This window comes from Sciurus carolinensis, chromosome 11 (assembly GCF_902686445.1).
Source record: "Sciurus carolinensis chromosome 11, mSciCar1.2, whole genome shotgun sequence".
Lineage (NCBI taxonomy): Eukaryota > Metazoa > Chordata > Mammalia > Rodentia > Sciuridae > Sciurus > Sciurus carolinensis.
The window spans coordinates 131,789,714-131,817,212 of NC_062223.1; the positions used below are offsets into that span (position 1 = coordinate 131,789,714).

Genomic DNA, 27,499 nt, shown 5'->3' on the forward strand with positions numbered 1-27,499 from the left:
GGGTGAAAACATTCTTTATCTCTCAAAATTCACATTTCAGTTGGGTGTGTTTTATTTGTTTTAAACAGTGCTGACTTGAACCTCAATTCTGGTGAATCAAAGTTTAGCTTTCTTTGGGTACAGTGATCCTCCTTCTCTTTGGCTTTTCCATATTTGCCTCTAGTGGAGGAAAAAGTAAACCAAGGGAAAGATGAAAATAATGACAAAAATACCATTAAACTTTATAAAGCACTTTAATATATATATATAAATCACTTTAATGGGCCTCACCAAATGTCATCCAAAAGCTTACATATAGGAAGTGTTGGGCAATGAACTCATCGTGGTTTTGTCTGAAATTCTATACTTGGTCTGGGGAACATTGGATAGAAAAATCAAGTCTCATCAGTTTTGGAATGTAAATCCCCCCATTCCAGTAACAGATATCTGGAGCAGTAGAGACCATATGTTTCTGCCAGGTCTTTATCCATTCAACTTCCCTCCCTACAGAAGATTCCCTGGCAAGAATATATATATATATATATATATATATATATATATATATATATATATGTAGTACGTATTCATGTACCTACATTCCCAAGGCAACTTGACCAGCTCTGCATTTTGTACTTTCATTTTAGTTTTGTCCATTATCCTCCCAAAATGCTTTTCTTTTTGGATGTCCACTGAGCCAGCTCATCAAAGGTTGTTCTCTGTGAGTCTCACTGTGGTCCCACAAGAGTACAGTTGGATGGTAGAATTAAAAGAGATACATGGACTTCAGTTGGAGAGAAGAACAGAGGTCAATAGAACCCGGTGTCATTTTGTTCTGTGCTTTGGTGTTGTATGCCACAAGCCCCTCAGGAGACCTGAGGTCCTGTAGTCACTACGGTGACACTGGAGCTTCATCCAGAAACAGCTGTCCAGAGCTAATTTATTTCCTAATGCTGCGGCACTGTTAATTTATAAATTACACTGGTAATTCGAGCTATTATTAATTTCAGATGGTGTAGGGCAAGCCTAATTAAAATATGACACCAATTGCCACACATATGTACCAAGGACTACCATTTAAAATTAATGGGAATATTAAGTGTGACACTGGACTTCGAGATGTTGTACTCAGTAATTATAGCATTCTAGCAATGAGCAACCTGACAAATGTAGGCCTGTGGTTGGTAGAAATAAACAAAGACAACCTAGGAGGAATCACAAATTCTTCACTTAAGCCTTTTCTCCTCTCTTCCACCCTTCCTCAAATCAAGGTTCATATTTTTCCCCATGAAGATATGTATAAAACAATAATAATAAAGGTCACTGAGACAAGTAGAAATTCTTACAGGTTGGACTCATGAGTTCAATATGCTGGACTTTCAGACTGTGTTTTCTAATTAATATCCTCCTGTTTCTTCTTGTGAATTCTTTTGTGAATGTCTTTCTCACTTGTTGTAGTAGACATGCATTATTCTTTTCTTCTTTGTAGGTGATAGAAGAAGAAGTTTCTGTGTATATATATATATACACATATATATACATTTGTATGTATACCTACATGCATACATCTACATACATATATTCATATGTATATATATCATATGTATGTACATCTATATATTTGTATATTTCTTTGTGTGCATATATGTGTACATGCAGGTGCATATATATATAATAACTATATAACTATATATATAAAGCTTTAGGAAATGGCTCAGGTTGAACCTGTTACTGGCTGTTGGCACAGAACTATCATAACCAAGGAGTAGCAGCAGAATTGAACAAGTAGTGGCCCTTCTTTACAAGATATTTGTTTTTATGTTGTTGCTATTGTTTTCGGAACTGTTGAATTGACCAAAATGATGATCTTAGCATTGTCATGGAACAAATACAACTGTAACTAACACATCACATACATCATCCTTTGAATCATATTAGTTTCTTAGTGTTGTCAGTTTCATTCTCTGGGTCAGAGAAACATGTGGCCTTAAGGAGTTTTATAACCTCAAGAGAAATGTCCCTTAGTTACCTTTCTGGGACTGCTCATATGTATATGACTTTAGTCCTACTGAATCTGGACTTCCAGAAGATTATAGAATTAATAACTAAATCAATATGTATGCAGACATAAGAGTTTCAAAGTTTTCTCATACATATTATATGTATTTTTAAATTTGTTGTTCTAAATAACTCCCATGAGATATTAGGACTATTTGGTATATTATATTGAGAAAATGTTTCTCAGTTGATAGGGGCAGTTCCAACTTAAGCTTGCTGATAATAATTCCTTTTAAAAGTATCCTGGTTTAGGAAATTGTTATCCTACTTGTCTTCATTTAACTGAAAAGGGAAGATAATCCTAGAATGTATACAGTTATTTTTGTTCTTTATTTTCCTTTGGCAAGGAAGCTTAGGTCAGTGTGGCTCTGAGAAGGAACTTTGGAATCTGTCTCTTAGGCTTCAATATCTTGGTCTTCCTATAATCAAATGCTCTTGGCTAGACATCAGGTATGGAGTTGGACAGATAGAGGGTCTTATTATTCACAGATTTTCACTAAAGAAATTGAATTTTGGGAAGATTAAGTGACTGTAAGTATTATAGTCAGATACTCTTATTCTTATACTTGTGGTTAGGAATCGAGAATATGGCCCCACTGTGTATTTGTCTTTAGCATCTTGTACCCCAGAGTTCTAACAGATCAACATTGAATAAGATCAATTTCTTCCTATAAATTAATTGTCTCATCTAAAAACAAAGTTACATTTCTCACATTAGCATTTCTGCTTTGTGGTGAATGTGCGTGTGCATGTGTGTATGTCTGCAAATGTGGCATTTTAAATAAGTTCATGCCCAGGGATACAATCAACAAATCCACATTTAAGCTCAGTCTAAATGATACCTTGAGATCAAAAAGAGTTAAAGTGCCTCACTTAGATCCCAGACTGGGACCACTTGGCAATATCCAGGCAATGTAAATGTCAAAATTATTAATCACTTAGAGAGTATCATTAGTTCTCAAGGCACCACACTTAGTTCAATTAGGAACACAAACATTCCTGCAGGTCCACCAGGGAACTAGGGAAAATTTGGTGGTGAAAGAGTAGGCAAGATGGGTGGGAGAATCCAGGGAGTTGCTAAGAATATGAATTTACAAGTGGCACAATTCTCTACAGACTTAACAATTTTATACTTAATAATTTTATACCCTTTGTCTTTTTTCCCTCCTATTTCACTATACCTTACTGCTTCTCCTGCAGCTGTTGGCTTTGTGAGTGAAGATGAATACTTGGAAATTCAGGGCATCACCCGGGAGCAGTCTGGGGACTACGAGTGCAGTGCCTCCAATGACGTGGCTGCACCAGTGGTGCGGAGAGTAAAGGTCACCGTGAACTGTAAGTGGTCTCGCTAGCCCCCGACCCTGAATGTGCATGAAGATGGCCTGCTGTCACCACCACAACAACAAGCCAGTCAGCAGAATCAACTGCTGACTCAGGATAGGAAAGAATGCAGCACCATTTTCTACATTTTGCTTTCAAGAACAACAAGTCCATAGTGATGTTTTTGTCAAGTCTAGGAGTCATAGGGTCACCATAAAAAAAAAAAAAATTTTTTTTCTTTTTTTTTTTTAGACACAAAAGACTGTTTATTACTAAGACAAAAGCAGTAGTCAGAATATCAGCATTTTGTTTTGGTTTCTTCAGTGTCAGTTCCTATAGGGTGACAGGAAAAGGGAAAGATTACACCTTCACACTCAGTGGGATGCATTAAAAGAGAGGCAACCTGAGCCCAGGGGACACAAATCCTTATAATGAGCAGTAACCATGTGTGTCTTTGCTGCAGAGGGAAGGGTATCTATACCTTCCAAGACATAAACAAATTGCAAAAAGATTCTTGAAGTATGTCAGTATAATACCAAACTTGACATGATGGAAAGATTATTAAATGGCATTCAATGCATAACTTATGTAAGTGCATTTTCAAAACTAAAGTTTCTCCATAATTTACTCATATGATGCAGTGGGAGCTTCCCATTTTCCAGGCTGGCTAGCTCCAGAGTGGACAAAAACCTTGTGCTAGAAGTATAAAGGAATTTGTAGAACTTCTACATATGAATATCATCCTTTCATAATTATAAATGTTGACATTCATGGTATGCATGCATAATTTAAATACAAATAGATACACATGAATGTAAGCATTAGAGGATGTATCTCCAAACTTGATTTTTAAAAGTAGAGGTATAGGATCCACAATTTTTTTTGAGGGGGGGGTCACTGCTGTGCATACTTCATTCTGCTTTATCAACCATCCAAATTCTGACATTGATATTATTTAAATTTCCTACTTGTCTATCAATCTTTTCCATCTGGGTTCTTTTTTTTTTTTTTTTATGTACTTTAACTCAGTTTCCCAAGGCATTCTGAAGGTTTTCTGTATTGTACATGCTGCAGGAAATCTTATGACAAAACAGAACCCAAGAACCAAGCCAGGAACAAGAATCCTTTCCATTCAACACTTGAGTGGGTAGGGGTAGAAAAGGATATTGTAGTACCAGAACCTACATAATATGAAACTCTTTAATGAGTAAGGAAGTACATTTAACAATGCTATCATTTTTTATGCTATTACAATATTTTTACCCTATCACAATTTTAAAGGGACTTAAAACAATTTCCAATTTATACAGATAAACCTAAAAAGTAAAGAAATTGGAGCAAAAGAAAAACATATATTAAGGAAAATCAGTAAAAGCCAGGAAAAATCAGCACATGAAATACGTACCATCAGGTTTCTTGGTGCAGGTCCTGTATATAGCTTTGAATTGCTACAGCAAAGCGAAAAAATGTCACCTGCTTTAAGATTTATGCTATCCATAAGATAAAAGCAATTTATTTGCTTGGGAGAAACACTACTTTTCCTGGCATTGAGACTGTAGAGAAAATTCTCTTCAGGTGTCTTCACAAATGGAGCATTTTGAGATAACTCAACACATCTTGTATTAATATTATTTCTGCAACAAATAGAACAGCAGATATATTGTATCTTCTTCTTTAATACTTCTCAGTGCAAACTGTTGGAATGTCATGGATAGTTTGGTAAAGACTTCAAATGAATGCAAAACAAGTATGTAGGTCTAGTTTGGTTTGGCTGGATTCAGGGATCCATGTCAGAATACTTAGAAAAATGACTGATCTGTACATCCTTCAGGCAATTCTCCATGAATATTATTTCTTGTAACTGAGCTTTTGATGGGAATTGAATAGTTGGAGGTTATATACTTTGGCAAGAACCTTGTGTGTAGAAATTCTATCAGCCTGATTAAAGGAGCCGACTGTCAACCCATGAAGTGTAGGGTTGATACGTTGGCATCATCCTATGAAAGTTAACAAGTTTTAACAGGAAATATGCATGAATATCTGGTCATCCTACCTCTGCACAGAGGAGAACAGAAGCAATCTATGTTAGAAAGACCATGCTTTTCCTTAGAATGACATTGAAAATATTTTCATTCTCTGGCACAATTTATAGCAATTTGACAGAACAAGTTACAGAAGTAGGGCAGAGAGTAACCAACAAAATCCAGGAATGAATAAGGCAGCCTTTTTATTTTGAAATGCACTTTGAAATGCCATGGAATGTCTTCTGTCTGCAGATCCACCATACATTTCAGAAGCTAAGGGTACAGGTGTCCCTGTGGGACAGAAGGGGACACTACAGTGTGAAGCCTCAGCAGTTCCTTCAGCAGAATTCCAGTGGTACAAGGATGACAAAAGGTAAAGTTCTTTTATCTCCTCTCCTTACCTCCTCTCCTCAGAAGAAAGCTTTTCCAGGTTCCTGATTCCAGATGTTTGCAGACAAATTCCTTTAAAATCCTCTTCTAAGGTTCTCCTACCTGTAGGGGGGAAATAATATACAAACAAGTCTTTCCTTAACATCAATAAAATTCAGCCAGGTTTTTTTATGTCACCATGCCAAATGATGTATAGACCTGAAAGGTAGCATATTTTTAGGAAAGCAAAAATTGCCAAAGAAAGGCCACCAGAAACTTTCTAAAGGCCAGTGAATTTTTATAGGCCAAGAAAATAATGTGTTCTGCCTGAAGATATTTTTAACAGTCTCAGGTTTGCATTAAAGGATATTCTAGGGGTTCTGGGAGTGGCTCACAAGTTAGACGCAGCTCGCAGTTCTACACTTACCTTCCAGACACCATCAGTAATGCGTACAAGAGTCCATGACCTGATTTAACTCTCCCTTTGTGCCCAGGTTGTTCTTTCTCTGTAGGAGAAAAAAATTGTGACTGTTTCCTTCCTCCCTATTGTTGCAGTCATCATTGGGATATTTGTTGTGAGTCACTGAAGATGATCATTTTGAGGAGTTATCAAATGGCATGTCAGTGCAGGGATCAGCGGCTCAGTACAGCCAGGCAACATGGCAATTACTGTTATCAAAGAGCTATTTTTAAGGTGGATGAACAACAAATAAATGTGCAAGCACTGTCTGTGTTCAGAATATTTTCATAAAAATGGAGGTTTTGATGCTAGGAATTCAAAAATGTCCTGTGGTACCTATGGTTAGAAGAGGAAGGAGTGATAGAGGCTGAGGGTTGAGGCAGGAAAACAACAGGGAGGGCAATCCAAGAAGAGTGATGTGAGAAATTCCAGCAATCCGTTTCCCATACCACATACACTATGTTCAATGGATCTTGGCTTGCTTTCTTTAAGTGGTCAAACATCAAAATTCTTCTAGTTTTTGAATCAATAACTGAATTTCATTTGGAACTGTCACATAGTCATAGGATTCATCATCTTATTAATTATAACCCCTCCAAGTGAGGAGCAATGCTTTTTAAGTTTTAAGGACACATGTGGAAGTCTCTGTTGAAGACTGCTGTATTCATCCAGCCCATTTGAAAGAACTGACATAGAAAAGGGAGAAATAAACTTACAAAGAAATAGGAAGAAATAAAAATCGGCTTTTGTCTTCCTTTCAAGAATTCAGTAATCCCCATCCTTCTTCACCATCCTTCTTATGTACTAGGAGAAAGCTGAGGCATAAAGGTCTAGGATGAAAAAAAAAAGAAAAAAAAAAAAAAAAAGAAAAAAGAACAACACAAAATAAAACACTATTGAGCTGCAGGGTCAGTTCTTGAATTTTGAATTATCTAGGTCTTAGTGAAAATTAATCAGCTGTATCCCATTATTCTAATTCTTTATAAGAGAAAATAGGAACAGAATATAGGGGGAAATCAAACTCTCAAAATATGTGGAGGAAAATACAGCAAAATGGTCAATGTTGAGACAAATAGAGAGGTTACCTCTTTGCACAGCAATTGTGTAGGGGTGCCATGGTCTGCCCCAACATTTACCCAGGAGGAGAAAGGAGACAGTGATGCTATTGGTGGTTCTCAGAGGTCCTGGGTAAGATAACTTTGCTTCCTTTTTAATTCCAGTTCCTCTTATGGCTTCTCCTTTTCTGTTGATTTTCTCCATTTTCAATTTGCCACTCATTCACTTATTCCTTTCCAGTGTTCTCCCATGGAATGGAGATGCCTTTCCTTCTGGCACCTGGCTGAACAAGAATATCCCTGCCTTGTCACAGTCAGTTGTGTCTATGCCACCAGAGATACCAGGCAATCTCTATAATGCAGCTCTCGAGCATATTACATCCAACACTGGGGAAAGACGGTTCTTACCAATCTATTTTCAGTGACATGAGCTGACTTCTGAGCCAAATGAAAGGAATCTGTGGTGGGGACAGACAGTGTTCTTAAAGTTTAGAGTAGAAATCATTTGGCATTGTACTAGTGCCTTCCATCACCTGCTCCTGTGTGTATTATCAGTCTGAAGGGGATAAAATGAAATTCTACACTTAATAAGGGTCACCCAACCAAAAGGGGCATTAGCAAATGAAAATCTACAGCTTCATAAGAAACTGAAGCCTGGTAGCAGTACTGGATGGGAGGAATTGTGAACACATAGAGAAGGAGAAAGCTGTCATCCCAGGAGCTGTGAAGTGCTGCAAAGTAATACTGGCCACCCTACACTGTTTGTAGCTAAAGACAGTTGAGGGCTGTCCAGCAGAAACCTGCTTCTGGTAAGTTGCTTCCCACTATGGAGCCAAAATCTAATTCACAGTTTAGTTCTGACGTGAAGGATTCTTCCCTCTCCCAGGAACACCATCAAAATTGAGAAAGGGATCAATACCTTGACTGGCTCATGGAAGCTTTCTGGAGGTGGGGTTTGGAGGTTTTCTGGGACAGTACCCCCTAGAGGATCAATGGAGACATAACAAGCTGGAAATATAAAAGTGGCCTCTGCCTACAGTAGGATTCCATTTGCACAGTGCAAGCATTTTAATGAAGTCTGTGAACTCAGGACAGTTCACTGTATCTTGTTTTTTAGGGAGGAAGTCTCCCAAAGGAAAATCTTCATAATGAAAAGAAATGCAAATCCCTTAACCAACTTTCTTGACAGATGGGTGAGAACACAAACTGGAACCTGCCTCTCTCTTTTGATAAGGTTACCAACATAAGTTCTGGTGGTGGAGAGAATCATTCTGTATTCTCACAGAGATGAAGTTTCTAATAATACAAACCCACTACCTTCTATGTCAAAGACATACTGTGACTCAGGAACAGACAGGGATTCTCTTTTTTAACACCAGAAAAAACACATTACACTGAAAAACATTTTATACTCGACAAAGCATTTCCTCATCATTGTCTTGCAGAGTTTCACTTTTCCTTTCTGCCTTGAATATTGTCCTTCTCGGTTTGGTGATTTCAATACCAGTCATTTGCCCCAATGCATGTCCCCTGGGCCTGAGCCAGCGTGCACCCCCACTTGACATCATTTTCTCACTGCAAGTTTTGCTCCAGCCAGGCCCCGAACAGGCAACTTAGGCATTTCTCCATGTTTCCCTTGATCCTTTATGAAGAATGTTTTTTCCCCAATAATATTTATCTTTCCTAGAGCACAGAATGAGCTTCTGGACAAGGAATACAAATTTTCAGTGAAAGTAAATGGTTGATTTAAAGCCCTATTCTCTGAAATAGGGCATTTTAGAATTTTCAAAAAGAAGACAATAGATCTTAAATTCCTATGTAGACCCAAGATTGTAATGGGAATTACTTCTAACATTGGGCCTTCAGATTCCTATAGCTGCTTTCTCCTTAGCACCCCTATCTGCCCAGTAATGGAGTTCATGATTCTGCAAGTATGTCTAACTGCCTCCCTCAACTAAGCTTCTGTGATATTTCATAAGTAGCCCGTAAAATTAATACCAGTCCTGTGGCATATTGACCTGCTGTATTGATTGCTCACAGAGACTGTCCTTACTATAAAGTCATATTCTTAGAAATTTCTAATCCCTCCCAAATTGATCCCCTATGATACACTGGGGAGATCACTGTTGCCAAACCCTTCAGAGTCCCCTGATATGAATATGATCCTTGATTATTTTTCTCCTTTTCCCAGCCCCTTTCCCCCAAAATATGTCTATCTGAAGAATATCTGAAGAGCTTTTGGAAAAATTTTATTGCCCAGGTGCTTGAAAAAAAATGTTTTCAAACATCTCAGTTTGCACATTTTTTCGAAGATTCAGTTTTTGATTGTTATCATCAACATCATTATCATTATCATTATTATTACCACCTTCATTAACACCATCAGCAATTCCAGACAAATACACACTTCCCTTTATCCACTGCATGAATGATAGTTTCCTGAAGATCAAAGAGTTGATGATGGATATTGTTGTGGTAGAACTAAGAGGTAGCAAGTATAAAAGGAAGCACCCACCTTCAGAGAATATGGGCACAAGAGATATGATATACTACATAGAGTGTCTCCATATACATATATAAAAATGGAGTACTATGATCACATGTGTCATTGTGTGTGAACATAGGGTGTCATTGAGTGGAGCAAATAGTGGTTATGATGATATCTGATGGAGGAAACAATAAGAAGTTTATTAATTCCAGATTCTATTTCCATCCTATGAGAGAAACTGACCATGTCGTTTTTTTCTTCTCTTTATGTTTCTTGTTTATCTTAGACTTATTGAAGGAAAAAAAGGGAGTCAAAGTGGAAAACAGACCTTTCCTGTCAAAACTCATCTTTTACAATGTCTCTGAACATGACTACGGGAACTACACTTGTGTGGCCTCCAACAAGTTGGGCCATACCAATGCCAGCATCACATTATTTGGTGAGACTGTGTCCTGAGCTGGGCACTGAGAGAGTGTGAAGCAGGGAGGGTCCCTGTTGGGGAGAAGTTGGGGAAGAGGCTCGGGAAGGATGGGTAACAGAAGTGAGTCAGGCAGGCAAAAGGGAAAGATAAGAAAGAAAAGAGGAGAGAGAGAGAGAGATAGAGATAGAGAGAGAGAGAGAGAGAGAGAGAGAGAGAGAGAGAGAGAGAACTCATGCATTTATGAAAGTAGATATTGAGAATGGAAAAAGAGAAAAGAGAAAGAATTTTCATTTCATTCTACAAAAGAAAAGTCAGAATCAGGAGAAAAAGGCTTTGAGATGCCAAAAGTGACATTTATGATGTTTTTTTCTCAGTGATGTCTCCTATACTAACATGGGGAATATAATTGGGTAAAATAGTAAAGAGTCCAGAGGACAGTATTTACTATTTCAATACATTGCTCAGTGGGTTTATATGACATGTTCCCTTTTCTAAAATGTTTTTCCATCCACTGGGATATAAGAGAAACCAAATTATATTCATTAAAGTAGAATCACAAGCCTTGGGATCCTTAATAATATTAACTTCAGAGGGAGAAGTAATGTAGAAAATGAGGATTTTCCAAGTTTCCAATTTGTATCAATGGATATTGTCTGGCTGGATTAACATTCATCCATCCAAACCGTCATCTTGAAATATGTTGCATAGTCATTCATGCATTCATTTCCTAAACAACTCTTTATTGAAGGATTAATGCATACAAGGCAAATTGCTCTACCTTCATTATGTATCTGGCAACTATCTTGTTGCCAAAAGCAAGTGAATCAGCTGGTAAACCCTGGGTGTCCCACCTCTCTGCCCAGAGAATGTCTGTGCAGAGGTGAGCCTATGTCCCTCTGTGTCAACAGGCAGATTTCCAGGTGCCTGGCAATAGCTTTAATTCCTTGATGGATGTAGAACTTCCTGCATACCACATGGTTAATTTCTGGTTGCCTTTTGTGCAAATCCCTCCTCACCCCCACCATTCTCAGTGGGTCTGGGATTTTTCAAATCAATTCTCCCAAAACCCCATGTTAAAAAATATTCTTGAATTTGACATAGCGGGAAAAAGGGAATTTGACAGATAATTGGCAAAGACATAAATTCTTGTTGTTCTGAGAAGTCCTAGAAAATCCATTGCCTCAAGGGCCCCGCTCCTGCCCTAACCCTGCCACATGACCTCAGTGCCAATGTATGTTCCACTGTGACATCTTTGCTCCCAAATCACATTCTCCCTGCCTCCTGTTCTGCACATAAAATAAAGCCCAGCTTTATCTGAGAGGACTGGGAAAGGGAAGGCTGCCCCTGATCCCAGAGCCTCTAGCACAGAATGGGCAGAGCTGTGATTAGAGTGATTGATTTGTCTGGCATCTTTCACACAGGAATAGTCATGAGTGCCCCTCACATGTGTCAAGCCTTTTTGGTTTTTTGACAGATGTCTGTCTGCATGCAAGAGGGCCAGAATTAGAAAGGAACAGGCCCCTCCTTCCTCTGTCTTGCAAATCTAAGCTCTTCCACACTTTCCCTTCAATGCCCTCCCAAGTCCTGCTCTGAAACCACAGGAGTTCTCATTCTTGTAAATAGTCTTCCTCCTCCTTTGACCTTTTCTTTCATCTGATTTGGATGCGTAAAATTGTTTTGCCATTGACTTTATCACTGTTGTCTATTTCCCTAGCTTCCTCCCCTTAACCCTTCTCAAGATGAGAACAAGGGGAAGCAGCAAACTTTTTTTTTTTTAAAAGAGTGAAATAACTGGCATTTATGACAGGACTAGCAGTGAAGCATGTGTCATAAATATCCTCTTTTCAATAGACCCATGTGTGGATATTACAACTCTGTCTTCCCCATGCCCTCCCCATATTGGTCTAAAAGCATTCAATCTGTGCTAATTCTGGGGGTGCTTTGGCCATTATCAGTTCTCTAGAGACCAGAGTTCTCCAAAAACTATATTAAAAAGTGATAGTACCTATTTGAATAAGTTTAGAAAGACCTGGTCTAACAAAGATGAATGGGTACATGTGGAAATGCTCTTTAATGCAGGAAGTCTCAGGTCTGCAGAATGCTAAATATCTAAGGGGAGAGATTAAAGTTTGCATTATTTTTTCAAATGTAGTCAATCAGAAACCAATTTTATTTTCTACCCTCTTTGAGAAATCATTCCTGAGGAGCCCATCACAAAAATGCTGAATTGTTCCATGGAGCCAGAGAAACCCCATTAATATTTAAGATGAGCATTTCCAACCCATTGGTTCTAGCTAAGTCTAGTTCAGACATTATCGTGGCTTCTAAGCTCATTATTGAGCTTATTTTTTTTTATCAAGTTGCCAATCATTATTATCATTGAGAACTCAATATCAATGAAGTCTTTTGACAAATATAAATTTATTAGGAAATTTTCCATGTCATTTTCCTTGAAGAGCTATCAAGTAGATATGGGCAGATTGGAAGAGAGAATTTACTTCACATGTATATATGAAATTCATGATGAAGTTCATTCTCCAGTCACATTGCCAGAAAGCCAGCTAAATTATCAAAATTTTGCCACCACATTGTGCACAATGCACACTCTTTTCATATGACCTAGACATTGAAAATTGAGGAATTCTGGTGAAAGAGATATCCATTGTGATCAGGATCTTGGGGAGACTTAAGAAAAGAAGTAGGGTGCTCATTTCTATCTCAAATTAAATGGACTCTAAACCTCTGATCTCTGGGATTGCTGAACTGGCAGTGAACAGGAGAGTTCTGCTCCCACATTCCTGAATCAGTGATTCCTGGGAGATCATGTTCCAAACATGGTGCCATGGGATCAGAAGTTCTTGAAGTTGAACTTCACTGAAACAACAAGGGTGAGGATGTGGGACAGAAATCTCTCTGGAAAGAGGCTTCAGTCATTTGTTTGAAATCAGTACCTCAGCTCAGCATTAGTGAAGAGTAAATTCAGTTGTACCGGAAAATATATAGAGTGGCCAGGTTCTGTTCTTCCAAACCATCCCATCCAATATGGAAACATAAAGCATTTCAGTGTTTTTCTTGCTGCATCTTGTCCTGCCACCTTTGGTTTTGTGTCTTCCTTTATTTATCCATTTCTCCAGAAATGCTTGTAAAAGACAGTATACAAACTATATATGACAAATATATAGCTACTGTATATAATATATGTGTTTGTTTTCATTTTTCTCTCCTATTGTCCCTCACCTGATTTAGAACTAAATGAGCCTACAAGCTCAACTTTGTTGCAAGGTCAGTATCCCCCTTGCTTTATGTTTTCTCTCCCCTCCCCTCAGTCCCAGAGTCCCCATTCCTCTCCCTTTCCCCTGTTGTGCATTACCTGACACTCCTGTCAGCAAAGTTATGTAGAAAATGGTGGTGGAAGGCTCTTTAAGGAAGTTATTGGGATCTGGTGAAAATCCAACGATAGTTCTCTTTTCTCTGCTCACCCTTTGCCCACAATGCCCCAGAAGGACTGGGAATGGAAAGGAAAATAAACACCATTCACATCTCAAAACTCAGAGATCAGCATGAAAGCAAAAGGTTAAGACTAAATCTGAACTCCAGCCAACTAGTGGCTTTCGTAATAAGAGTCCTATTGATGGTCCCTCAGCAACAAGGTCAAACACTTGATGATTGAAATATTCCATCAAATGTGTCACCTGTCTCACAAGGCTCTGCAAGGGAGGAAGGAAGGCCTGGTGCAGCTTGCACCTTTGCCAACAAGTAATGATCTAGAGAGGGGCCCTCGCATCTAGTTCAGAGTCTGACCTTCAGTAGTTCTCTGTTCTTGGGTAAGTCAACTAAACTTTATTCAATTTCCTCTTCTATAAAATACAGAATCGGTACAACATTCAACTGAAAATATGCATTAAAAAGACTTTGAAAACAGATGTATTTGAATCTCCAGATACAAGTCAAAGAATAGGACTTCCTTCCAAGGAGGCCATTCCTTTGTGGAACATCCTATGGGATCCATTAACTCATTCTTCAAACCCTCCTCCAATCCCTTGACATCCCACCCTTCTCCCAATCCCTTGACATCCCCTTCCACTTCAAGCCCTTTTCTCATGTCCACTAACCTAATGCAAGTGACCCATTAAAACCATGCCTGAGCATTTGGGCTGAGGGGTAGAATAAAACTGGTGCCTTTCGGGCACTGTAGTTCTCTTATGGACCGTGCTGACAGCAGCAATAGCCCAGTAGAAAGATAGCTGTGAAAAGAATAATGGAAACAGTTTTCCCCACCTCTCAGTCAAATCTTCTGGCCTCCCTCTTCCCACCTCACCCTGTTCCACCATTCACATGCCAGATGTTCATCATGTTCACCCATTTACATTCTAACTATGCAAGTAATCGTCAGAGAACTACTTTAGAGCTGGAAGGTGGAGGAGAAGATAGAATGAAATGAATTATGTGAGGAGCTATTTGACAAATGAGGAAAAATACTTTTATCATGAAAACAGTCATGGCTGCACAATTCACCTTAGTGATGTATAGTACCATAGTAATGGACCAGGAACAGGAAAATAGTACCAAGAAAGAGGAAGGAAAAGGAAAGTCAATGAACGTATTCAGATTCAACTTATGATCTAATATATGATTATCAAACCTTCATGTGAGACATATTTGCAGATCTGAAACAGCATTGGAAATGTAGCTAACAAATGATATTAAGGGATATAACAGACAATTCTTCAGAAGTGCTTTCAGAAGTTACTAAGCTAATTCTGGCTACTTAGAGCTTCATTCTCAGGGGAACCAGGAACATTTGAAACTTCTGTAGTGGTTTCTAGCAAACTAATATATTCAGCTAAAGTTTCTGTGCCAACTGATAGTAGAACATCATCCCGCACCAAAGTCATCAGCAGCAAAACCAAGCAGAAACAAAAATAAAAACAACCAGATCATTTTGCCTGGTGGCTGATCCTGGAACTAGGTGCTAGAGACATTTTTATGAGGCTCTACCAGCTGAAAGAGATCCGGGATGCTCTCTCCCTCTCTCTCTCTCTCTCTCTCTCTCCTTCCCTCCCTCCCTCCTTCTTCTCTCTCTCTCTCTCTCTCTCTCTCTCTCTCTCTCTCTCTCTCTCTCTCTATTCCCCTCCTTCTCTGTCTCTCTCTCTCTCTCTCCTCCCAGTGATTTTATTTTATTTATCTGTTTATTTTTGTGAACTGATTGATTTGGGTGGCATGATCTCTGTGCCAACTTTCTAATTTCATTCTCTGGAGGTGTTCAATCCTTCATCCCACCAACTTTGTTGGGTCAAGGCAGTATTAAAAAGTCATAGACATCTGGAATATTCTGACAGTTGAGTTCACGTGGTCTTCAGTATAGCTGCAGGACTTTTTAATACAAATAGGAATATTTTAAAGGAAACAGACCTTGACCCTGGGCGCACTCACCTCATTCATCTGTGCTCAGTTTTCCTTCTTCCTTTGCTACTCTCTAATATAATAGAGAGCTACCTACTTTCTCAGGGAATACCTCCCTGTTACGCTTATCTTATCTGAGAAATGTAAGAAAGATTTATACCAATGCGTGAATTTCCACTGACAGGGAACACTTGGTTTTCAGAGAAGTTCAAAGCTATTTTGCTTCCCAGTATCTGGATGAACTAGAAGGATTTTGATAAGATTTTGATTTCATTCCTCCTCAGCAATTTTTGCCACCCTTGAAGTATTTCTCTACCTCCCTTTTGCAAACACAACAGATTGCATGTCACCTTCTCGTATTAATATTTGGTGGTTCAGGATTCTCACAGTGATAAATAAGGATTCAGTGCTATGCCAACCATCCCTCATGGAATTTCTGCACAGTCCAGTATGCGGGGGCCCACACTGCAAGCTCAGCGGCTCACAGGATGCTCATTTCCCATCCACTGGTCTTTTGTCTTTTATCTTCTAGGCATTAAGGCAGATTTGATGATATCGGTGGGCTGGGAAAAGTTGGCTGATTAATGCCTGTGAACCTCGCAGTGACCATCAAACCAATTTATTAAAGAATGGGGAGCAAAAGTAAAGTCTAGATATCAGAAAGAAACAATTGCAACCACAGAAAAGATGATCAGTGCCTCCCTGTAGAGGATTAAAAATAGTTAATTAGGGCAAGCCACCAAGGCATCCACAATTAGCATTTATATGGCACCTGTATGTTAAAATAAGAGAAAGTGTTAAAAAGGAAAGAAAGAAAGAAAGAAAGAAAGAAAGAAAGAAAGAAAGAAAGAAAGAAAGAAAGAAAGAAAGAAAGAAAGTTCCCTTATCCTCTTTCTGGAAAGTTTATTATCCATTCTCTTCCAGCATTCCTCTACTTCTTATTCAAATTAGACAACAGCCCAGGGCTTTCCTGAGTGTTTGGATTCAGTCATGAATATTGATTTTTTGCTGGAAAAAAATCTCCTTATGCGTTGAGCTGAGACAAGTTGGAGATTTAGGGTGTGTGCAGGGGATTCTTTTTCCTTGTATTTTCTTCTTTTCTACTTCTCCCTCTCCTTTCTCCTCCTTTCCTTCCTACCTTTATCCCTTTTTTTCCCCTTCCCTCTCTTCCTTCCTTTTTCTTTCTCATGACCTTATTTTTCCACTCTGCCTGGTTTCTTTTTAATATATCATTAACGAAGAGATACATAAATTTCAGTCAAGGTCCTGCTAAAGAGAGATTTATGCTTGGATTATCAAGGAATTTTTTTCTTTTCCTGATAGCAAGGTATCACTCAAAGACTTCAGTTTATGTCTAACTCTGGCTTTGAAGACACAAGCAAGATTTGTATTTCTAGAAGCTAGACCCAACAGAAGAATGTCAAGCATGACCTCGAAGACTGACCTTGAGCAACATTCTTACATCACTTCTTAGTGCCAAAGCTAAGGGAATTGGCAAGAGCACAGCATGGTGGGCTTAATGTAAATATGAAGCTTATCTTGCCTGGTTTTCCCCCTTGTACCCTAAGAAAGGGTACAAGAGCATTCTCTGTACCTGGAAGAATTGGCATGTTGCCACCTGAGAGGCCCAAGACTAAGTTCTAGCTGAGGTCATCAGTGAGTGTCAAATTCTGCTTTATCTTCATGAATGCTGTTTTGCATTTAACTTCTTTCGAGTAGGTCACGTGAGAGATTCAGAAGGGGAGCAAAGCAAGATGGGAACAATTAAGCTGAAGTTTTTTTCAGATCATTGTTGTACAATCTCTTCTGGTGTCTAGAGCAGGAACTTGTGCCTTTGATTTTTTTTCACTCTTTCTGATAGTCCCAACTGCCAAATAGAAATGTCCTGTGTTCTTCCTCTAGAAGTCTGAACCACTCTATGGGTGACCATTCTCCAGTCTTACCCTTCATTGGACTACTTATGTTTTGGAGATAAAATGTGTGTGACTGTTCATCCCTCCAAAGCTCACTTCAAACTGTCCTTCCTCCCAATGATCCTCTTTCTTCACACAGGGGATCCAGAAATCAGTGGTACCTGAATTAGAACATTAATGAAAATTGCCCCTCCTAAAGTTCTGGCAGTTTTCAAGGGCCCAGTGAGCACTCCATGGACCTGCCCCTGCTAAAGGCACAGACAACATGGAACCATCTCTTCTGAACTTTCTCTACTATCCTAACTTTATATCAGATATTCCTTCAATCATGAAATGTTTAACCATAGATCACCTCTTACATCTTTATATCTTCAGAACAATTTCTCAGGGTTCCTAATGTCCACTTCAATTGAGAGGGATATCATATATCATGTGCCTTTAAAAACAGGAGATTTCGAATGCACAAGTATGTATTCATCTGACTTTGAGCAAACATTATAGTTGCATTAAGGGATGAATTAGTTTATCTAGGTGATCTTTCCATATGTGAGGACCTTTGTCAGAGAACATAGACTTCTAAACCATTCTTTCAATCAAAAGTTTTAATGCCATTTTTCACCCTCTCTTTACCCCAGTGGATAATTTCAGAGGTTGTTAAAAAGGGAGGTAAAAGATTAGAGATGATCACAACTTCTGACAAGACAAAACATCTCCTATCCACAGAAGAACCGGGGAACCTCTATGGATTGTTATGAGAATTTGAAGCTGGCAAATTGGGGATCTTTCCTGGTTTAGCTAACAAAGAGGAGTTGGCTCCCCAGCATTTCCACAGGGAGGTGCCAACAAGTACAACTGTGGCAGTAGAGGTGTGGGTCTTTACTGCCTCAGTTGTCTGAGGTCCAATGGGACCAGCCTGGTATTGTTTGACTCATGAAGAGAAGTAAAATATCAAAGTTCTTGGCTCCTCTGGCACATGGTAGCTTATTTACTGGTATTTCTAAAATGTATAGCTAAATGCAGGTGAACGTTTTACATTTCAAACCAAGCATGGGCACCCACGTTCAAACTATGGTAGTATACAACCATCTACATAAGTCAATTTTACACTTAAGGCCTACAGACCTCAACAGTCAGGAGCTACTCTGATGACTAAATAAAGAAATTTGTTTTACAGACAGGTTTTGACATGACACCCCGGCTGCACAGGTGTAATGTGTTTCCTGCCAAAACCAGGTGGATATTTTGGCTCTGCCTCCAGTCTGTGAAACACTCTGACCATCACTCATACCCTTCTTAGTCCCCAGTTCACTCACTTCTAGCCGCTTTCAAACATTGATGAGTGCTAGGCTGTGGTCAGGAAAATGAGAAGCAGGTTCAAGAGGTCTGGGGAAACTCTTGGGCCTGAAGAACCAGCAAGTTCCTAAAACCATCTGAGGGCTCTGATGAGCACTTCCAACTGCTTTCTATCTTAACAGTGGCCTGTTTTTAATTTCTTTTAGAAGTGAAAACTACAGCCCTGACCCCTTGGAAAGGTTAGTATATTCATTTTCAGGCAGCTGCTGCCTTGGTGGGGTATGTAAAATTCTTTACCTTCCTCCAGGATGCCTTCTTTTTTAAGCTCACCCCAGGAAGCAGCCCAGAGGGAACCATTCCCTGACCTTGAGCATCTCTGTCAATTTAGATTAACCCTGTCCCTAAGGACATCCCATTCTCCCTGGGTAGCTTCCACTTGCACAAGTCTAACTTGTCTTTGCTGGCGGCACTAATGAGCACCTGTCAGTGCCCAGAATAGCTCCATCTCTGGACTCCTCTGTACCAGGCCTGCCTCTTTCCTTGCACACGGATGCTCTAATGCAATGATCTTCTTAGACCTTGGCCTTGCATGCTGCCCTTTCCTTAACCCCTTCTCTATCTCTTTCTCTCTCTCTCTAACTTGGAGCTGGAAGGGCAGTGATGGGAGGGAGGGGGAAATGGGAGGAAGGGGGAGGTTCTGGGGTGAGTCACTTGGCTAGGAATAAAACATCTTATTTGCGGCTTTCATTCCTGCCAGATGTTTCCGATGGATAATTGACACTCATCACAGTTCTCTGGGACCCTAACTGTCCTGGTAATTAGTCTCTTTAGGCTTCCGCAACTCTCTAATGAGATAGAGGCAATAAAGACATCCAATGTGGAGTGGAGGTGTGGCTAGATGAAGAACAGAGGCCTCACATGTGTGGCCTTGTCACTAGGCAGATGGACTGAGCTGTCACTCTGACCCACACTGCCTGGAAGAAGCCTTGCTCCCAGGACACTATAATCCTTGCCTGCCTGAACAAACAATCTCATTTCATAGCATTCTTTTATGTAGCTTTCATTTAGAATGGGAAAAACCAGCCATATGTCTGTGGTGCCCACCTTAGCCAATGCCCAGTTATTGCAGGTTCTGTGGACCTCACTCTTTCTTTTCTTTATTCCCTGAAGATCATGAGTTGTACAAAAAAGCAACTCTGGGTTAGTGGGAAGAAAACTGCATTTGGAAACAGAAGTCAGCAGACTTGGAGAAAGTCACTTAAGCTCTCTGAAGTTAAGTCTTCATCTATTATAGAAAAGATAATAATCTGCATCTCCTACATGAGTGTCAACAGCACTTTGATAAATAACTTTCCACCTGAAAGCATCCTACCTGAATTCCTTGTCCTTATAACATTGCTGCTATGTAGACATTCACTCAGCATCTGAATTTTCATTGATTTTTATTGGATAGATTTAGAGAAAGGGAAGAAGGACATCTGGAAGAAGAGATTGAGGTAAAGCAAAGGCAAAATAGGAAAAAAAAATTTTTTCTCTCTCTCTCATTTGGTTTGATTTCTTTCTCCAAATATACTCTTAAGAGAAAGAAAAACACACAGATTAAGTAATTGTGGACATGTCAGTGTGAGTCACAGTACTCTCTACTTACCTCAACAAACATCTATTGAATACCTGCCATAGGCCAATGAAACACAAACTCTGCCCTTAAGAAACAGGTCTCATGGAGGAGAAAATGCAAGTTAGACAAACAAAGAGAATTGGGATACAGGGTGGGAAATGTTTAATAAGAGAATGTATAAAGTACTGAGAGAGTCAACCTAAGTGGATCAAGAAAAGTTATCTGGAAGAGTGACTGAAGACTAGAACAGACTCTAGAATAAGCAATGGGAATGAGTTAGATAAAGGACATCTCAGGTAGAGGGGAAGAATGGTGAAGTTGGGGAATAAAAAGAATATGGCTAGAGGGTGCCTTCCCGTGTGTATGGAGATGTCTGTGTGTACACACTTGCCTTTTTTATGTGGAACAAAAGGCATTGGAGATGTGGCAGGAAGAGAGGCTGAGGAGGCAGCTAGCAGGCAGATCATACAATGGGTTGCATTTTCTGCCAAGAAATTGAGCATTTTTCTTAAGACTATAAATAAGCCTCAGATTAGCAGCATGATCAATTTGGGGTTATAGAAACATCACCCTGGAATTAGCATAAAGAGCAAATTTGAGGGATCAAGGCAGCAAGTGGCAAGGCCTAGGCCGGGAAATTTTTGTGATTGGAGTGGTGGGTATGATTTCTGCTGCCTCCTTTGGGAGGACTGTGTGAAGTCCCTGTGCCCCAGTGACTACCTCTGTCTCCTGTCCCTTCTAACTTCCTCCTGTTTCCTACTAGGGTCTGTGGAAACATAGTAGCTAGGGTTATGGGGAAGAGAAGGAGTGCCTGTGTGCCCTGGAAGATCTGGGCAGACTGGACTTCCTCATGCACAGTGAGTCCAGCACTCCCTCAGGCCTGAATAGGAGAGCAGAGAGGCCCCCTGAGCTTTTCCAAGATAGTACCTTAAGCAAGAGGAACCATTGACATGCTCTTGGTGGCCTTTTTATGTTTTCTATAGAAAACATTGTCCCTGACACAATGGGTTAGAACCCGTCTCTAAAGACTTCTGTGGTGCTTCTTAGCAGGAAGCAGAGCCACAAAACAACTCTGAGGGGTGACCAAACAAGGGCACCAGAAAGAGCACTGGGCAGAGTCTGTAGGCCATTGTAACATGCCATGGGGGGGGCTTTCCCAGCTCACAGGTACCTCTTGAGCTGTGGAGTCCCCCAACCAGAAACAAGGTGTTCAACCTTTTCTTACATGGTACCCAAGCCAGGCCCCTGTTGGGCTGTATGCCTGACTTGTGGTTCTTTTTGCAGGTCAGGCCTGCAAAGAGGAAACACAGGACAGATGGATGCTCTCAGGGATTTGGTATTTGTTCTCAATAACTTTTACCACGAGGCATCTTGTTAGCCATGGCGGGGAGCTGAGAGGATATGGGGAGCTGATGGGGTATTCTGAGGTTGAGTAGGGAGTTGGTTTCACAGCTGTATGTGTGAGTGTTCAGAAGAGCAAAATAGGTGAAAGAAAAAAGAGGTCAGGTGCTGACAGCTCTGGGTCCTTCCAGCAGCAGAGACACATTTGGAATCATTCTGGGCAATGTGCATATATGGAGATAAAATGTGACCACTAGATCTGTCCAGGGGAGACATGGAACCTGGCTCCCATAAAAGCTGATTGGGCGACATGGACTGGGAAATAACATTTGACTCAGATTCCTCAGTCTCAGGTCCAGGCAGAGGTCTTTTGGGGAAGGATCTCAGAGTGCAAAGAGAAGGACTTTCTCAAAGGACAGAAACATAGCTTCTTACCCTTAAAAAGGTGACAGGGTTTTCTTTGGCTCCAAGGAAAATGCTGTGTAGATAACAGTGGTGGTTAGCTAGAAACATAGTAGTTAGATTCTAGTAGACACAACAAGCTAGTGTCCAGTCCTAAAGGACAAGTAATTGAAATGTAAATCCTCAGGCATGCCCTTTTGTCATCAAGGATTTTTGTGACCCCAAGGATGCCATCAGATTTGTGTTTCCCAGCAGTTCACCTCCTTGCAGGGTGGAGAGCAGAATAAATTTCCTCAGGACTTCTCAGCATGGGGATTTACACTGCTAAGAAGTTCTGTCCTTGGGAAAACTGAACCAGACACCAGAGAAAGAAGAGTTTCCCTGCTACATCTCATACTTGTGACTATCTACTTAGCCACCACCCCCAAATCAAAGATTTATTTATTTCAAAAGGATCATATGGGTAATAGCCCCAGGTCTGAAGTTTTAGGACTTGACAGGACAATCCCATATAGAATCACGAAACCTGTTTGATTCTGATCTGACTTAACCAGAAGTGACTCCAATGCTGAGCATCCATCCAAATCAATCAAGCAGGTTCAGGTTCTGTTACTAATTCCCAACCCTGTGAGTAAATGAACTGAGTATAAGCACCAGCTTTAAATGCCTTTATGAAATTCAGTGCAGCAGAGAATGTGAGAACACACCCAATCTTAGAAGGTATCTTAGTTAATTAGGCACCTAAGTCACCTGGGCATTCAAACTTAGATACTGTTAAGAAAGCATAGCTCCATTTGGAATTGGGGTTTCTCAATCACAAAGGTCTAACTAGCCAAAAAGCTTGTTTTAGATCAATGGAGAAATCACTAGGGAACTTTTGGCCTTGTAGTCCTCTTGCTTCTTGTGTTCAGCTCCATTTCAAAGAGCATCTTTTTTGCAGGCCAAGTTAGTCTGTGCCTCATAGAAAAATATGCCCCACCCTTCCCTTGTTTATCCTTCAGGATTGGTCACCAATTGGTTTTGTCTTGTGCACCCCAGTGTCTATTTAAATCCTTAATTATGTCAATGTCCATGCATAAAGAGGCTTCCTGTTTCTTTACTTTGTCTCACCTCCACTCCATTGGGCTGATTCAGGGCCTTGAGGTATGTGATCCATGAGCTACATCTGCTATTATCTTGTCCAGATGGGGAAGAGGCCATGCACTCCAGGTAGAACCCAGCACCTCACCCTGAGATGAAATGATTGACAGAATGGACTCTGTGCCCCATGCAGCAGCAGCAGCCAGAAGACAGATTGTTATTTTCAACAGGTCCCTTTCTGAACAACAGGTTGAGCAGCTGGAGGGTTATGTGAATGATCAAGGCAGTCAGAGCTCAGAAGGGGTTGGGTAAGAATGCAAACATTGCAAAGGTCTTATTTTATAGGAACTCTATGTAGGATATTTATTCATCAGCCGCCTTCTTCTTGAACTCAACCCTGAGCCATGGCTTTAGCATGTTATACCACACTAAATGAGTAAAGGCCAGCAGGATGCTTTAACCTGAGTCCCCATTCTCTACTTGCCAGGGAAGGCTTCCCATGGTGTACTATGCATGGATGGGTCAGAGCTTGAGAAAGTTCATTTCTAACACTGGAGCTGAAACACCAGATGCTTCACTTTAGGGATGCCTCAGCAGAGCTAAGTCTGATGACACCAGACCAGGACACTCATGGGATTTTCTTCCACTTTACAACAGAAAGCTCATGACCAGTGCATTCTCTTCACAGGCCCCGGTGCTGTCAGCGAAGTGAACAACGGGACGTCATCGCGGAGGGCAGGCTGCATTTGGCTCCTCCCTCTTCTGTTCTTGCACCTACTCCTCAAATTTTGATGTGAGTGCCACTTCCCCCCCGGGGGAAAAGCTGCCGCCACTGCACCAACAACACAACCGCAACGGCAACATGACAGCAACAATAAGAATCAAATGAAATTCAGAGAAACACAGCCTAACGGGACAGAAATTTGAGGGAGGGAAACAAAGAATACTTTGGGAAAGAAAAAAAAAATGTTTTAAAGAGAAAATTGAAAATTGCCTTGCAGATATTTAGGTACCACTGAGTTTTCTTTCTTTTCCCAAACGGGAAGAATGCACACCTGGCTTGGGCCCACCCACAAGCTGCACCGTGTGACCTCTCTGTTGCCAGGGTGGGCATGGGCCCAGACACTGTGCCCACTAAAGTGCCCCACCATGGAACATTCTGGAGTCGGCCATCCCAAATTCCATCCGTCAATAGAGACAAACGCAGAGTGAGCCATGCAGGCCTAGATGTGCCACAGCGGGCCCTTGGTAGACTGCGCCACCATTGTGTGTGTCATGAAATGTGAAATTTAAAAAGAAAGAAAAAGGAGACAGGACAGCCTGACAGCAACAACGGTCCCACAAACAACAGTCACAAAAGATCTCGTTTAACTTTTTTTCAGTTTGTTTGTTTTTCTTTTTACTACACGGACATGATGGATAATAAGGGATTCTGATTCATTATTAATTTTATTAATTATATTTTCTGATATGAGTCTAGAACTTAGTGCAAAAACAAGACAAAACTAAAAAATACACACATGAGAGGGGTAAAGAGAAATGTGTTTGTTAAACATTAAAAATGAGTAGTGTATTTCTTAACTAGGTTTACAACAGGTGGACCACACACCAGGCCTAAGGACCTGGTGAGGATTTGGCAGATCCACCAAAAAACACATCCAGTTTAACCAACCTCTCCACCAGCACTACAGATTCCTCCTTTTCTGGCATTTCATGCAGACAATACTATGCTATCTACATACCGTTTAGAAATGGAAAGTTGATCACACTGTATCTTGGGTTTGTTGGCTATGCTTCCTTTGATGACATATATTATACAGTATATATATACATATATTTTTTTGTTAGAGTTCTAGCCATTTTGTTTCTCAGCAGGGTCCTTTCTCAGACATTACTGCATGCTGTATATGGCGTTAGCTGTGTGTTGATCTTCTAAAAGATGATAGAGTTTACTGGTAATTGTGTAATCAGCTCCTGCCTTTTTATTTTCTTGGGTTATTTACACGTCAGAGACATTTATAAAAAAGTGAAAAGCAAAACAACTAATACCAGGCGCAGCATTTTTCCAGGTGTGGCTCTCTGAGGTGAAGGCCCTCCATCCTGGGTGGCCTCGCTTCTCCATCACGCCTCGGGGCATTAACAGACAGCAAGCAACTGAACAAACTAAACCTTCAGTAACCACTTGCTTTAGCCCATTATGGGAATCCCTGATGCCTTTGTGACCACTGGAGAATTTAATCCTCTTGGTTGATTTTATTTAATTTCCTACCTTTGTGTGAGTGTGTATGAAAGAGAAATGAAAAATGCAGTTTTTAGGTAACCTTTTTTTTTCCTCCCCCGAAGTCTGGGAACCAGAGAGGCCTCGGGGAGGGGTTCTGGATGTGATGAGGGAAAGTGGGATTGGGGGATAGGGGAGGGAAGGGTTGTCTCTGACTTGACATTAAAAAGTGTTCCATGTCCCTCTTTACCTGGTGTGGTACCTCATTCTGCAGTAGCAGAGGGGAGAGGTGCAGAGCATGCCTGACTAGGATCGAAGAACAGGGAGTGGGGATGGAATCTTGCACCCCCCTGGGGTGGGTGGGAGCTTACTGTGGCAAGTATTCTGAAGACAGGCAGCCCAGACAGGAGACCTCCTCACAGAAGCAAGGGGAGGGAGTGGCATCTGGTGGGGACTATCTTCAGTACCTTCAAAAGATCATGGCCAGGGCTGCTGGCACCCTGCTTGTCCTCAAACCCCTCACCTCCTCACAGGGGAGAATGTCAAATCAGTCATGAACCAGGCTTTTATGTCTATTTCTGGTAGGCAACAGTATAGCCATTTCCAACGTGGTGGTGATTAAATAATCCCTAATCCCATCACCCAGCATTCTGGGAACTCTCTTCCCTCCACACCTGTTCCCTGTCCCTGAACTTCATCTCTTGCCATAAATTCAGAGGAAGGGCAGATTTTAATGCAAAATAATATTCATGTAATTATAATCTGTTCTGGGTGGTTCTGTCAATTAAATAAGCAACAGACGATTCGGACTTCATGGGTCAATGTCTCCTGAGAGGAGTCAGAATGTTTAGAATGGAGAAGTGCCATTTCCAGAGGCCACTAGCAAAACTGAGAAGAGATTAGTGACTTCACCTTCCTCTGTGCCCTTCTGCCTTCCCACCCCACCCCCAGCCCCAGATGCCAATACCTCAATGTCTTCCTGGCAGCATGATATGGGAACTTTCTGGCCCTGGCCAAATCTCCTGAGTTTGGATACATTTGGATACACTGATGTATCCTTATGTCTGGAAACTGCTGAAGGTGGAGGCTTTAGGTTTCCTTGGAATGAAAGTGGGTGGGTATGATGCACTAACACTTCCCTGCCTGGCACCTCTGCAACACTGGTTGAGAGTTTTTGGAGACAGGTCATGGATCATTATAATAGAGTGGAGTAAAAAAATGCCAGGTGATTTCCATGTTCCTACACTGGAGACCAGAAACCCCTTGGAATAAAATATGCCAAGGCACCTGCAAAGAGACACTTCTAGGATTCCCTGGGACAAGAGAACACAGTGTACACAAACTCTGAATACAAACTTCTCTTTTAAATATAGTACTACCAGATTTCCACTAGTAAACAGCTACTAACATTGACCAGACTATTCTAGCAAATATGAGTAATACCTACTATGAATAACCATGCTTCAAAGCACTGCTCCTAGCAGTGAATGGCATTCAGGACCAACTTTGTAAAGTAGTATTGATGAATTTGACTTCATTTCACCTATGTGCCAATTCAATAGTCCTTTTGCCTTGCAGTTCTTTAGCAATATGGTTGTGTAAGAGCATGCTCTTTGTGGACCAGCTATATCATGACAGGTAAGTTTTTCAGACAGCAAACCTCACTATCCTATCAAAAGGGGTTTCTTCTCATTGCTGCATAGCATGCCATGTGAGCCCCAAACTACTGAGGGAACACACGAGTACTCACGAGAAAGAGCAATGCTCTCTCCTGGGCCTTAAACCAAATTGAGAGTTCAATTCAGGAGGACAGGGCTTTTACAGAAGCTTATAATTCTCAAGTCTACCTTTCCTGGGAACAAGAGATTGGCAGGTGAGTGTTCACTAGAATAAATAAACAAAATCATCTGAAATAGAACCTTTCGTGAATTTCTTCTTGGTATAGGCACAAATGGGAGACAGTTGGTATGGACTGGCCTGGAATTTAAATACATTGAACCCCTGTGACTCACAGATAAGTCACTTCCATAATTAAGGATCACTCCACTACCCTTAATATC

The 27,499-nt window shown here is 40.6% G+C and overlaps 1 protein-coding gene across 1 annotated transcript in view; it reads left to right on the top strand.

Annotated features, from left to right (window-relative positions):
* Ntm (neurotrimin) overlaps positions 1 to 25,646 on the top strand; it is a 419,452-nt gene extending 393,806 nt beyond the window's left edge. Inside the window, 6 exon segments of the mRNA XM_047516378.1 lie at positions 3,235 to 3,369; positions 5,631 to 5,756; positions 10,037 to 10,189; positions 13,418 to 13,453; positions 18,987 to 19,019; positions 23,910 to 25,646. Coding sequence (XP_047372334.1) covers positions 3,235 to 3,369; positions 5,631 to 5,756; positions 10,037 to 10,189; positions 13,418 to 13,453; positions 18,987 to 19,019; positions 23,910 to 24,013 — 587 coding nt within the window. The 3' untranslated portion in view covers positions 24,014 to 25,646.
* The last annotated feature ends 1,853 nt before the right edge of the window (positions 25,647 to 27,499 follow it).